The 14635-nt window shown below is 41.4% G+C and overlaps 1 protein-coding gene across 1 annotated transcript; it reads right to left on the bottom strand.

Moving 5' to 3' along the window:
- Positions 1-1131: 1131 nt before the first annotated feature.
- Positions 1132-12233, bottom strand: sncgb (synuclein, gamma b (breast cancer-specific protein 1); the record flags this gene model as incomplete). The annotated part of the gene is made up of 8 exons (XM_080049711.1): positions 1132-1282; positions 1327-1398; positions 1639-1649; positions 2064-2105; positions 5187-5204; positions 6494-6600; positions 7690-7715; positions 12109-12233. The coding sequence occupies 8 exons, from the start codon at positions 12231-12233 to the stop codon at positions 1132-1134; spliced, it is 552 nt and encodes a 183-aa protein (XP_079905837.1).
- Between the last annotated feature and the right edge of the window lie 2402 nt (positions 12234-14635).

Raw genomic sequence — 14635 nt, 5'->3', positions numbered from 1 at the left:
AAGCAACTGGACGATAACACAAAGGGGATCATTATCCGCTTTTTCCTCCTTTGTCCTTTTTAATTCCCCCTTCAATTCAGCATATTTCATTCAGACATATCAGAAATATTTAGTTGCCCACTAAGATTGTCAAATTCAGTTGCATGACTTTGTTTAACAGACGTCTTCATTTGGGTTGGCGATATCAATCATCTTCTTCGGTACTGTAAGAGAAGATCTACATAGACGAATCATGTTTTTGTCTGTGCTAGTGGTGCTAGTTTGAAGTGGGCCGGGTTATATGGGGGGGGGGCGGGGGGGGAGAAGAGAGAGGGATGTCAGGGTTTCCCACGAAAAATAACTGCTCTCGTTATCAAACACACATCAAACACAATTCAACATCTGAGAAAAAAAAATTGAGCATTGTGTATTTGCTTCCTGGTTAATGACCCTGTTGCTAAACGTCGAGGCGAAAAAACACACGCTAAGCTGTACAAAGCAACACAGAACAGCCGCTATACTCTACAGTTACAACACGAGACAAGTCATTCTACACATCTGTTCATGCAGTCTACTGTAGCTAACCACTAACTACTGCACACACAACAGACTGATTTCTGCCCTCAATGCACGATTCCCTGCACTAGCCTCTGGTGGAGATGTCATTGTATACGCCAGCAGCTACACATGCACACTCACACATATATTTATCTATTTATATATATATAAAGATGTATATATAAGCTATCATGGACACACAGGCACACAAACAGCAGATCACACGCCCTCTCATACCCTGCCTCAGTCACGCAGTGAGTTATTTTATTATTGTTGTATTAACCGCAGAGGCTTGACAGTATTTACACACTCCAAACTGCCTACAGTTAACACGCGTTTGCCCAGTGTGTGCGTCTGTGCCGGCAGTGACTGTATGTACTGTACGTGTGCGTTTCATGCATGTGTGGAATGGAGGTGTGTCTCTCTTTTGTTTTTTTTTGTTCTTGTGTGTACGTGTGTGTTTGTGTGTGAAGTTTCCCTATAGGTTGGTTGGCATGGGGACAGTAACAACACCGGGGTTCATATCAGGACGACACTAAAACACACACACTGGAGAGAGACGGGGGGGGGGTGAGAAGGGCAGTGGAGGACAAGCTACAGGCTGCACACAGTCGGGGGGCAGGAGAATGGGGGTGAGGGGGGCAGGTGGCTGCTGGGGGGAGGAGGGGAGGGTGACGAGGCAGAGGACGAGACAGGGGGCTGAGGTGCGGCGTCCGGAAGAGTCTGTTTGAGTTGATTTTGGTTTCTGTAAAGTCACAAAAAATATGTTGAACATCTGGAGTCTGGTACAGCGAGGCGAGGGGAGCGTGGGGCCGCCGGAGAACACAGGAGGGGAGGTGGTCCTGTAGACGACTAATACCCCTGGAAGGAAAGGACACAGAAAAATATGTATTAAGATCCACATCAAGTTTACATCAAGATCAGTTTACCTACTGGTCATCATGAGCAGTGTTTGAAAGTAATCATGTACATTTACTGAAGTGCTGTGTTTTAGGGCGCAACTCATACTAGGTATTTGTACCGTGCCCAAGCACAATTTAGAGCTAAAGTCTAGTTCATTTGAACAGTGTGAGTGCTCTGTACCACACTCAAGCACGGTACACTTCCTTGACCTTAACACGGTTGGAAAGAGATGTGCTTGGGAGTGGTATGAATGCTAATGTAGGAGCATGAGAAAAACTAAAAAAGAAAGTTGGCATCTAAATGTACTTTAATATCAAAAGCAAAAGCACTCCTTCAAACAATGGTTAAAAAAGTATTACTTACTACTTACTTTATTGATCTGATATGAATTTGTCTAAATTTGAAAAATTAAACTATACACCAAGTTGATGTGACACAATCCACCAGAGAAAAGATGGATTGTGTCACATCAACTGTTGCCTCACTCAACAGTACAATACTTCAAAAAATTTACTCAGCTACCGGTACTTTCACTTTCCACTTCTTAGAAAAGGTTGAGAGCTACTTCTTATAAATCGTCGACTCAGCTTTCATACCAGCGGCACTATGACGTGTTTTCTTACCTCTCCTCCTTCCCCACCCTGCTCCATTCCTCCATATTCTCCCTGTAGGAGGAGGCAAAACGAGTTAGAACAATTTAGATAGAACCAGAATCTGTGGAGTTGATAGGGTGAAATGATGAGGTGATGGCAGGGCGGAGGGCCTCAAGCACCAATGGCCATCCAGGTTTTCTACAGCTCTCTGATATAACAAAGCAGTTCAAACTACAAAACACCATGCTGTGGTGTCGATTTAACTCTTATTGTCATGCTTGAGACATTTCCGGGGATTGGGGGGGGGGGGGGGGGGGGTGGGGTTGATTGTCAGTTAGTTGATTAGACAGCAAGTACGAGTGCAGTTAATCCTTCACCTGACAGTCTCCGGGTGCACAGGTCCCATTCAGCTATTTTGATTCATGCCTTAGTATATAAATGTACTGGCTTATCTGACGTGCTGTAGATGAGGCCGAAAGCTCGTATGTCACTTAAAGAGCTATACGTGGTTAGAAATGGAGAGTTTTTAGTATCAAGGTTGCCTAAGCTACACAAATGAGTGAGCGTCTTGAGAGATCAGAGGAAAATATATGCCATATTCAGAATAGGAAATAGAGTGTTAGACGTTATGTGTTTTTAATGCGTTTGATTCGATGGAAGTGTTTATCCAAAGCCCCAAATAAGGTTGTCCATTTGAATTTGGGAAGCATCACAACAGCTACTTTTTCTTCTGTCCCCCTCTTGATGCTCACTCAGTCCTTTGTGTTCTACAAGCTTAAATACACTAGGTTACTGGGACAACCCTCATTGATGAGGCATCTCCCTTGTACACTGACCTGATGCATTGTCTTTTGTTTGGAGTGTTGTGGAGTAAGAGTTGACCCTTGACACATATACTGAGTTGTCTTACATATTGTCCCACATCGTTTTTTTTTGCTCTGCCTTTACCTTTGCTTACGCCCACTATACTCCGAGTTATCTCACTTTCTAGCCTTAACCCATTGATGACGGCTGATGCGCGATGCCACATTGGCTCTCCTGCCTGATGCTGCGTCGTGCAGCATTATTACTTCATCTAATTTTCATGGCATTCCCAGCATAGAATGCACTGTCATTGGTTCAAATACACATGAGGTGGGTTTTGTTGATTTTTTTAAGACCACGTGACCACCCAAAAGTTGTGTGGTTTGCCGAAAATCATGTCAATCAAAAAAATAAAAAATAAAAAAATAAAACAAAATAATAAAAAAAAATACGCCAGCTATGTCGGCGACAGAACAGTTAGTGGCGTTTGGTGCGCAGAATCAAGGTCTACTATAGACTACTGACGAAAATCACACAACACATTGCATCTATTTATTAACAATATTTAATAATTTTCTAATTCATCTAATTTTGACGATTTTTAGAAATATTTGTTGGTTTGTAAGCGCGGGAGCATGTTTAAATAAAACCTGTGAACCTTAACTTTTAAATGTATTTTATTTCATGTTTCTATGTGCTACACAGGCTTAGATATTAAGGTTTTGGTAGACTTGACAATTAGTACTATTTTTTCAGAAAACCCTCAGGCATTAAGGACATGCATCCTAGATTGCCATAGTCATCAATCACATTTCCTTCCATAACCAAGGTTGCAGATGTCGATGTCTGGACAGGCTAAATGGTTCTTGGTATTTTGGTGGGGTTTTGTTGCCACAGAGTAGTTGTATTGGTTGTATTATGTCAACACTTTGGCTTTTAAGAGTATGAAATCTACCAGAAGGGTCTACTAAGAAGCACGTTCGTACATACATAGCCCCGCTTACTTTGCATTAGCTGGCTCGACAAAACCTAAAGCCTTGATCATATAGATCTTGAATAACCCATGCTTTCTTCATCGGGCTCTGTGTGTGTTTCCCATAAGAGGGAGCGTCAGACGCATCATTGACACATCACCTTATGACAATACGTGGTAATCACTTCAGTTTTTGGCCACATCAAAGTGAAACTAATATAATTGTTTATATATTTTTATAAAAAGATGAGTTAATGTCAAATCTATGCTGTTTGTTAATATTTCCAACAAATGTAAAGTCTACTGTGCAGCAGCTTTAGTGAACCTGCAGCAATGTCCTTACATGACAACTATAACCCCACAAGAACGAGTCCCATCTATTTTACCTGAACATTGATGCTGACAACATTTATATTAAAACAACAACACACTGATGTTCCCCTGAGGCTCCTGTGATGGTATTTGGGTGTGACCTACTGCACCTTTAAATGTCATCTGAAAGATTCCTTCCGCACTTCATATCCAAGTAAATGTCATATAAGCTATAACAGCCTTTAGTGAACTAATGTTGCAACCTGTGATTTTATAGAAGACTTCTGTAATAGCCAGTGTTTTAAATGGCCAGGGAACTTCACAGGAAGCAAATCCAACTTTACAAATAGCACTGTATATAGTGTTTTATATCTTCATCATTTTGTCCATGTGGTAAAAAGCCACATTTCCCGCTACTGTAATTTCACATTGTCTCTGTTCATTGAAATACCGGTCAACAATTTTGTAGACATATTGAGTTCCCTCAGTGAGAATCTAAGCCTATATTGCATATAGGGATTATTATCAGTTCCGAGCGATTTCAAAAGGAGTAGTTTCATCAAAGGGTGGCGTTTTTCATCTAATTGAATACAGTGTATTTTGACTCAACATACCCCGCTAACCCTTTAATCTCGCTTCATAGTACACCCTTTAAGCAAAACATTTTTTTATTGTAAAATTATGTTGGGAAGGTTTTTGTTGCATTTAGTTATGTCTTGGTTTTGTTTTGATTGTAGTTATGTAAAATAAAGTTAGAAGTCATGTGATCTCCCTCCCTTTGTTTAGCCTAGAGCCAGGTTGTTACGGTTACAGGTTTGTTAGGTACACTTACAATACAGTACAATAGTCTTGCAATAAATTCTACCTCAAAACGGGATGATTTGGCAGGAAAGGGTCGATTTAGTGCAGGCTTATTGGATTCCAATAGTTCAGGTGTACCTAATTAACTGGTGACTTGGTGCAATAGCATGCAGAGTAGGCCTATCCCTTGTCTGTCTTGCCTAAACCCCAGCCCACCCCAGGATGAACTAGGACCCCCCCAAACTGCTCTTTCCAATAGGCACCTCGTATACAGGCTCCTCCTATCAGGGAAACACAGATGAAACACAAACGACACAAACAACAAAGGGTGAGAACAACAGCAACACAGACAAACACACGAGACGGACTCAAAGCCAGAGTGTTATAACAAAATAAATAACAACAACACACAAAACAGAAATACTATTGCATGCAGGAAAGACACAAAAGTTAGATGTGAGGCCATCTAACACCTGACAAACAGCTCTGACAACAAAGTCCAAATCATAAAAGCCAGAGGAGGGCCATCGGTGCCACAGATTAAACAAAAAATCTTTCAGGAAATATATTTTGCCAGATTTAATATTTTGAGACCTGGTTTAAAAAAACTACATAGTAGGCTAAATAGTACAAAGCAAATACATATTGGTTTACGTGTTCATGTTGGTCATTTTAGTAGCCTAAGGTAAAGCAATATACTCTTGATCATCAATTAAGTAAAGCAAGGCAATATATGTGCAAATTATAGCCTAGATATAGGAGCTTATTGGGGATTTACCTTATTGCTGTAAAAGGTGAAACACGAAACTCTAGGACAGAAATGCCAAACTTTTTGCTTTGATTGATCGTATGGAAATTGCATTTCTACAACATAGGCTACTGCAGCTCTCCAGTTGTTTTTATTGTGGGGAAATAGCTCTATCTAGTGGCTGCCCTGCTGTCTACAACAGATCATTCAGTTATAGAACTTCAGGCAAAATGGAACTTACGTTGAGCAGGTTGAGGCAAAACGTCAAACTGTCAGATCTTTTACTAGCTAGGCCTACTTTGCAGGGTTCCTCCACCTGACGGCAAGTTAGATTTGAGACTTAAAGTTTTGGAAATTACACTTAAATTGGGTTTACCAAAAAGCCCAATTTTACAAAAAAAAAAAAATTATGGAGATACATGTAGGCTATCAATTATTTTGTTATTTTAAATTGAAATGTCAGAGAAAAATGGTCGATAAGATCATACTGTATATAATAATATTGCCATTTTTAAAACTTTTGAAAGATTAAATTAAGAAATTTTAATAAGCTAAGGCCGCTAGGCTAATCCAAACCCTATTTTTAGATAGGCTAGGCTTAGGGAGTAAAATGTATTTTACTTTTTTTTATGGATCTGTAGGAGCCCTGTTAGAGGTATTCTTGTCTCCTTACTTTCAGCCACCTGCTATAGTTTTGTTTGATCTATTAATTTTTTTTATTTTTTTATTTAGCCAGCTATTAGCCATATGTTAGCTCAGATGTGCTACTGATGCTATCAGACCGTTAGACTAGAGGCCGTTGGTGTTGCCATAGTAACTGACCTGGTTTGATGCGCCAACGTTCTCCACCCCTTCGCCTCCCTGTGACACTGCGGGCCCGGCGACTCCTCCTTCTCCGACGATGTTGGTCTGGTCGGTCCTGTTGGTCACTGAGATGCAAAATGGAGGACGGTTATATTATACCTTTCTTTATAGGTCCATGTTATACCCAGTGGAATGCCGGCTATTTTGGATTTGGCCTCTCAAGGTAAAATCTGACTTCTCTCCACATCTGAAAATAAACCTAATGGCATGTAGGCCTACACTCTGGACAATCTTTTCAGCGAGTGAAGTAGGCCTAAACGTTTTGTCGAGCGGGCCAGCTACCAGTTCACCAGGCTCAGCTAGCGTAAGTGGTGACAAAAAAAAAATCCCCTTCAAAAGTTTTTAAAAAAACATTCTGCTTCATAAGTTATAGCCTAACGCAACTCGGTCACACATAGGCCTATTTACATATGCAACCAACCACTTTAGTCTCCACCCTGAAAGGAGCCTATTTTTTTCTTGCCTAATGAGGTAGCGTAGACAAGCCTAATTATTTTGTGATCCCGAGATAACGAACCTTTGTTTCCAAGAGATAACAGAATAATTCATTTGCAGATCACCATCTTATAAGTTATAGCTTATAGGTCTATGACATTAGTGTAGGCCTTCTGTAATAAAGCACAAAACGAAAGCAGAAATACGCTTACCCATAGGCCTATTGGTCATCAATCAACAAAACATATAGGCTAGATTGTGATCTCAAATCAGCCTAATGAAACCATTATCTTTGTAAAACCAAGTTTTGTTTTGTCGTGATTAGGAGTTGATTGTCCTTTTATCATGGGAAAACAAAGGTAGTCCTACGTTTTCTTGCGATAATAACTATTTTGCTTGTTGCCATAACTCAACTCTAATGAACTTATCATTGGAAAAAAGAGCAAATAAAATGTATTGTTGTCAATTTGGGGCCCCTGTAGTGTTGCCCTAGTGCGATGACCTGAAATGTGCTCATTACTGCCCATTGAGGCTTGTACATGACGGTTTGTGAGAACCACGGTTGTAGGGAGTAGCATATAATGCACTGCACTCCCTCTCTGACCACAAGGGGCAGCAATGAGCCCAGGTGATGCAAACCGCGTAACTTTTTCATATTTTCCGCCTATGATTCCATATTTTGCTTATATCACAAAGGGCTAGCACAGAGATTTTCTTACCTGTGTTAACTCCCTCCTTTGTCTTACTGCCTGCGGATCAAAGAGAGATTACAATCAAATTAATACACATCACATCACACATGTATAGCCTATAACTCTAGGCTAGTTTACTACTTTGATATTATAAAATGACATATTTCACACATGTTTTTAAATAGCTTTTGTTGAATAGAGTGTTTTTTTATGTTCCCATTAGGCTACTTTGGTTAATCTATTTTTATTCTATTGATTTATTTATTTTGTGACCATTTACTTTCTGTCTTTTAATCAGTGAGGAAGCTTAGGATATTAGAAAGACATTTTCATTATCTATAATCAACAAATCAAACTGTAGTCCCTTCACCTCACTGGTGATAAAATACATTTATTGATTCATACATATATTTTGTTAATAATAATAATAATAATAATAATAATAATAATAATAATAATAATAATAATAATAATAATAATAATAATAATAATAATGACATTAACCCTGTATTACATAATTGGATGAAAGGGTTTCACCCCTTACAAGTATAGCAATTATAACACCAACGTAAAAATTCAATGTCCTTTGAGCAATTTACTGTGATTAACACATTTTTTTAAATATATATTTTTTACTTTTTAATTGCCAATTAAGAGAAACATGGAGATTTCAGTCATAACCGGTCATAACACATATGTATCCTTCTTTTTGCTGCCGTTGCCCCCTAAGACCCTGACATATCCATCCTTTGAGAGTGCAGGTCAGCAGTATCCATTGCTCTTTCTAAAAATAGATTTAAAGTGCTATTTCTACTCCGTGTCCTTTCAGTTTGACTAATGTGTGTTCCCTGCTTTCTTAAAGGGAACATGATCCCTATTTTCTTTTGTACGTTTGGATTTTTTAATGCTATCTTTTCCTACAGTGTGTGTTTCTTTAAGGGCTCATTGACTTGATAAGCTTGTATTTAATTTATTTTTTTATCGGATGTCATCCTGTGAACAGCAGCACCTCCCTGTCCTTCCCCGCTTTGCCCACCAGCACTGTGCTCATTACCGTATGATCCCAGGCAGATTTAATGGTAGTTATAACCTATACCATGAGTGAGGGATAGAAGGAGACAAATATCACCTATATGAAAGGCAAGGTAGAAACCTCATAATGAAAAGAAGAATCAATCTGTATAAATGCGTTTGTGCACACAGAATGTCTTTGTGCATTTCATATGCTGCCAACCAGCATCCACTAGTCCGCTCTCTGTCTCCCTCCATCTCTCTGCACGCTCCCTGTGCTACACGAGCCACGTGCCCGAGTACTGAGCAGTGCTGCAGTACAGCCCAATACTCACAGACACACACACACACACACACACACACACACACACACACACACACACACACACACACACACACACACAGCATTGACACAGCTTCTTTCTCCCAGTTGACAGAGGAGCCCGCCCACCCAGATTGTCACTGTGAATATAGCCAGTGGTGATCTGTGCATCACCATCATACACAGCTAACTGTATCTATGTGTGTGTGTGTGTGTGTGTGTGTGTGTGTGTGTGTGTGTGTGTGTGTGTGTGTGTGTGTGTGTGTGTGTTTGTGTGTGTGTCACCAGTTAGGTGTAGGGACTACAGCATATGATTGTGTGTGTGTGCGCGTGTATTTGTCACCAGTTATGTGTGTGTGTGTGTGTGTGTGTGTGTGTGTGTGTGTGTGTGTGTGTGTGTGTGTGTGTGTGTGTGTATGTGAAATTTATCCAACAATATTTTGGCAGATGCAGTTCCAGGTCATACACGGGGCACTGCTGAACAATAAAAAGAACAATAAAGACATTTTGATTTTATCCAGACACTAAATGATAATCCTGATTGAAAGCTTGCCTCAACAAATGAAGATTGCACGGATTGGATTAGAGCGTGTGAATAATGAATTAAATGTGCATAAATATGGCTTTAGTCTTTTTTTGTTTATCCAGAGGAGGATTTGTGCTATAGTGCCGATGAGATGGAGGCTCAGATATATCCTGTACTTAATGGAAAAATCCATCCAATCATTTTTTATGTGTTGTGTGCAGCAGCGTAACAGAATATGTTCAGTGAGACAGTCAAATTCACATACACCAATACTACATGTATGTAGGAGAGGTAACACTGAGGGCTTGTACAATGACCTCTCCTATCAACTCAAAGATTGCAGGGGAAAAAAACACATAAATCACAGTAAGTAATGAATAGAAAGTCAATTACAGAACCAAAGGGGAAGAAATTACTGATAGATAGTTTTTCATTAAATAGCTGGACTGCTAAAGCATACATCTTCCCTGGAAAACTGACTGGAGGCATAATTCAATACCAATGCAGGAGAGCAGCATAAACTGTGGAACCATTTTCTTATTAATTAATATTAATGAATTAAAATGCTACCATCCTAATCCACCTACGTTGATAAGAAAAATTTGGAAATCAATTCCTTTTTTTAGGTAGCTATTTTATAGTAGCTTGTGTGTCACGACTCACTGGTGTGGCTGGGTGTTTTATTAAAGAGCACTTTGCACCGTCTGTCCAGGTTTGGCCTGTGCAGACCTAGATACTGTGTTCCCACATTTCACACGCTGACGTATGCACTCTGCTGCAGGCAGATACAGTCTTTTATGGGAGCCATCGACCCTATTCACTTCAGCGACCACATCCCTTCTCTCTCTCCCTGGGATCTGCGTGTCCTCCCCCCATCCATCTTACCTTTCTCTGCATCTTTCATACACTTTTACCCCCCGGGCCCACTCACTCCTTTACCCTAGTCTCATCCCTCCATTTTAATCGTACATCACAGCATGTCAGCTGTCTGTCTCTGTGTCTGTCTCTGTGTCTCTCTCTCTTCACGCTCCTCCATCTGTTCATACGGGAGCCACGAGACTAGAAGCTTTTTCTGACATAACACCAACCCCCTCTCCCTCCCTCTCTTTCTATTTTCTCTCTTTCACTATCTGCGCATCCCTCCATCCTCCATCATATTTCCTTCCCTGGGATGGGTGGTGGTGGATGGGGGGAAGGTGGTTAGTCATCAGAGCTGCAGATATACTCACAGGCAAATCCTGCTGCTGCAACGCCACAGATGCATGCATGCATGCATGCACACAGGCAGGCACACACACACACACACACACACACACACACACACACACACGTTCTTACGTTCTTGCAAGAGAGGGTGAAGGGCGGAGTGGGATTGTGTGTGTGTGTGTTTGAGTGTGTGTGTGTGTGTGTGTGTGTTTGGGTGGGGGGCTTGATGGGAGAGCAAATTGCTGCAGTGCTCAAGTGATCCTTGCCCCGTCTGCCTCACCTCCCTCACCCCCACCCCTCCCTCCCCCCTTTCTTTTTTCAGCTTGTGACATTGTCTCTGGCATTGCGTACCATTGCATTTTTTTTTTACAACTCATTTCAATCCTCATGATTTTTTGAAGCTGCTGCGTGACGGCTGGTCGGAGTGCAGACGACGTCAACGACGATGACGACGACCAAGCCTTCCACTCCACTAACTCCCTCACCCATCCTCCTACTTTTACACCCTCCCCCCTCCCCTCTCCTCTCCCGCGGCCTAAAAAGCCTAGCACTGGGGGTAACCTTGAGATGTGACGCATTAGCTACTCCAGCTAATATAAAAGTACACGAAGCGACAGTATGGCGGGGTGCAATCTAAAGGATCCTGAAAATAATATAAATTCATGTTCAGTTTGCTGTTTCAAAAAGGTTGATCTTTGTGCATTTTTATTGTGAATTAATGACATTTATCCTCAAATGTCTGTCGTTGTACCTCAAGAAATGTACGGTAGCCTAACAAATGTAGGTCAACTCTGTTTTGTACATTTGCAAAAAAAAAAGGCAGATAAAGGAGTCTCTGCAGGCTTGATTGCTATACGTTGTTTCTGTGCGGAAATTAACTGTGTTAATAAAACAAGACAGGTGTTAAAAGCTCCAGGCGGCGCCATCACGAGATCCTGCAGAATCCATCTTTCCCCCTCTCCTTTCCTCTTTCTGTTTTATTCATTATTTTCCGCAAGGAACATCAGTTCTCCGCCAGTTATTGCCCTGCTGTCCAATTGCAACTTTTCCCACATTATTCTCAAACTAACTCCCCACTCGTCACCCTGTCCATCTTTCCTAGTGTCAGACCCCCACCCTCTGCCCTGCACCAGTCCTGCAGCAGTAGGCCTATCCTACAAGCTTTCACCATCCCCTCCTTTTTTATCTCTTCTTCATCCTTCTCCTCCTCCTCCACCTCCTTGTGGTTCTGTCACGCCGCACGCCAAGTGTCCCAGATATTGACACCCATGGGACCCCACCTCAAATGCACACGATGCTACCCCACATCTATCCCCAAAGGTTTCTTCTTTTCCCCCTCCACCTGAATTTCAGTGGAGGTCCACAGACAAGACGTTGTTACGTACCTACATACATCACCCCTTCCTTGGTCTTGGCTGCTGCCTCCTCCATGCCAGCTTTGGTCTTCTCTGCGGCGGCCACCACCCCCTCCTTGGCCATGGAGAACCCCTTCATAAAAACATCCATTTTGGGCGACGAGACGAGACGAGACTGGACTCCCCTTGCTCCAAACGGGCCTGGCTGGTGCTTACAGTGAGCGTGCAGAAAAAGATGCTGTGAGATGTCAGAGCGTGTGTGTGTGTGTGAATATGCGTATGTGAGTGAGTGAGTGAGTGTGTGTGTGCTGGTGGCTCCTCCTCCCTTTGGTGATACACAACAGACGAGTGAGAGGACCGCACAGCAGAGCTACAGCACGCAGACTGAGAGAAAGAGGGGGGAGGAAACAGCCGGTATGCACGGGATGGAGAGAAGAGGAGGAGGAGGGGATGCGACCGGATGCTGCAGCATTTTCAAGTCATGCTGCAACTCCGCGCCTCAACCGCCCCTCCCTCCTTCCCTCCATCATCCACCTTTCTCCTGATGATTGTCACTCTTGCTCAGCTCAGCCTCCGGGCAGTTGCCCTTTTTTGCACATTTTGATTGGCATGTTGCACTGGACAGTGGACACACCTTTTCTGGATGCTAACTCGTGAGCACTGTTGCATAACCAGAAGAGCTTTAGCACTCACATCATTTGCCTTGTTAGATTATGCCATGCAATCTGTAATCACACTACACAGGCAGCTTTCCCCAACATGACGATTCCTTCATCCTATTTGTGATTTTTTATATTTTTCAATGCATTATATATTAATGCATTATATATTATTCTATGTATGTATTTATTAATTACTTATTCATGAATTTATTCTATGTATCATTCTCTTTATGTATTTAAATTTTTGACCGAAAGGTAAAGACAGTAAAGCCTCAATGAAATGAATTAAATTGCATTAAAAGACAAAAAAAGATGCCTATTTTTATTGTTGGGGGGGGAGAAAATGCTTTGTCATCTGCACCTGAATGAGTCACACACTGCCCCTCCTAGCCTCCCAGCCTCCTCGTCCTCTTTCCCCTGTTCCCATTTCTCCCAGACATGCCGACTCAGCACCACAACAATTCTGTGGATAGTTTTAATATAAAGATCGGCTAAATTTTTGTAAAAAAAAATTCTTCAATTTTGAACCAAAAATGAGGACAGCAGAGAGGAATAATCGCTTACACAGATAGAAAATAAATTGCTGCAACACTCTCTTTTCGGCAGTGGGTCCATTTACCCGATAAAGGGAAGGCGAGCGGAGTAAAGTGATCAATTTGGAGCAATTTTGCTGTTGCAGAGAGGATGTCGTCTTTTCACTCTGCCTGTACCCATGGCCTGTGCAGATTGCAGAATCCCACTGCCCTCTGGTGGTCTAAAAAATATATGACATCATGACGCAGCATTATAGATGATTGATAGCTCTCCTTAAACCTAATCTTATAAGACTGTTCAAGCATTCATTGGAAAAATTACAGGCTGTAAAATCCTTACTTGCGGTAGACAGAAGTCTTCACAATCAAATAGTAAAAGGAACAAAATAAAATAAACAGCATTTTAACACTTACCTTTATAGTCCTTTCAGTAGGCTACATAAATGGTTTTGGTTTCAAGTCTAACATTTCACAACAGTAAACAATTTATCTAGTCTCAAAATGTTTTATTTTTGGCGGCGGCAAAATGACAATGTGTAATGTGACTGAGGCCTCTATGTTTATGAGTGATTTATAACTGTGCAGTTTCCCTTAGCTCTACATAGTTTTTTTGAGTGTTAATTAATTTTTTGATTTTTCTGGCCCGGCCGTCACAACAGTCTTCTATTAGCAGCCAAAATACTCACTGCACGCTACCCAACCGGTGTTCTGACATTTTCTGCTCCCTCGTCAGATTTTGCTACCTATCAGAAAATGCTACCCTACGTCATGGTAGCGTACCTCATCAAACGATGCATCCACTACAGAATCACGTTACTTACAACACCACTACTCACCCCATGTAGCCTACACTGAAAGCTGTATATTTTTATGCTACTTTATAACGTTATTATAGATTTAGTAGGGTATAATGTGAGATCAATTGTCTCTATCAAATAATGCTCCCGCTACAGAATCACGTTATTTTACACCACTACCTATGTACACCCCCCTCCCACCACCACCACCGGCGAAAACTTTCTCCACTCCGAGTCTGGTAAAGTTAACACATAGAAAAGCCTATCATTTTATTTCTATATTCAGCAGCAAAGCCAGTGTCTACATGCTCACAGGTCAAAAGGCACAATTTAAACATATGTGTAGCATAATTACGCAGTTAAAAACATGTTTTGAAGAAAATACTCGGTAGCAAGAAAAGGTAGCAGAATCTGACGGCTGCTCACGCGGGATTGTTATTTTCGGAATGCGCATGCGCAGAACCACTAGGGAGCAAAATCTGACGGGTAGCAGAAAATGTCAAGTCACCGGCACCAAACCACAGACAGACCAACTTAATGACTAGAGTCAAATAGAAATAC

The sequence above is a fragment of the Ammodytes marinus genome (genome assembly GCF_949987685.1).
Source record: "Ammodytes marinus genome assembly, chromosome: 20".
In the NCBI taxonomy this organism is placed as follows: Eukaryota; Metazoa; Chordata; class Actinopteri; order Uranoscopiformes; family Ammodytidae; genus Ammodytes; species Ammodytes marinus.
Note: the sequence above shows the minus strand (reverse complement) of the source record. Positions and strands in the feature narration are given on the sequence as shown.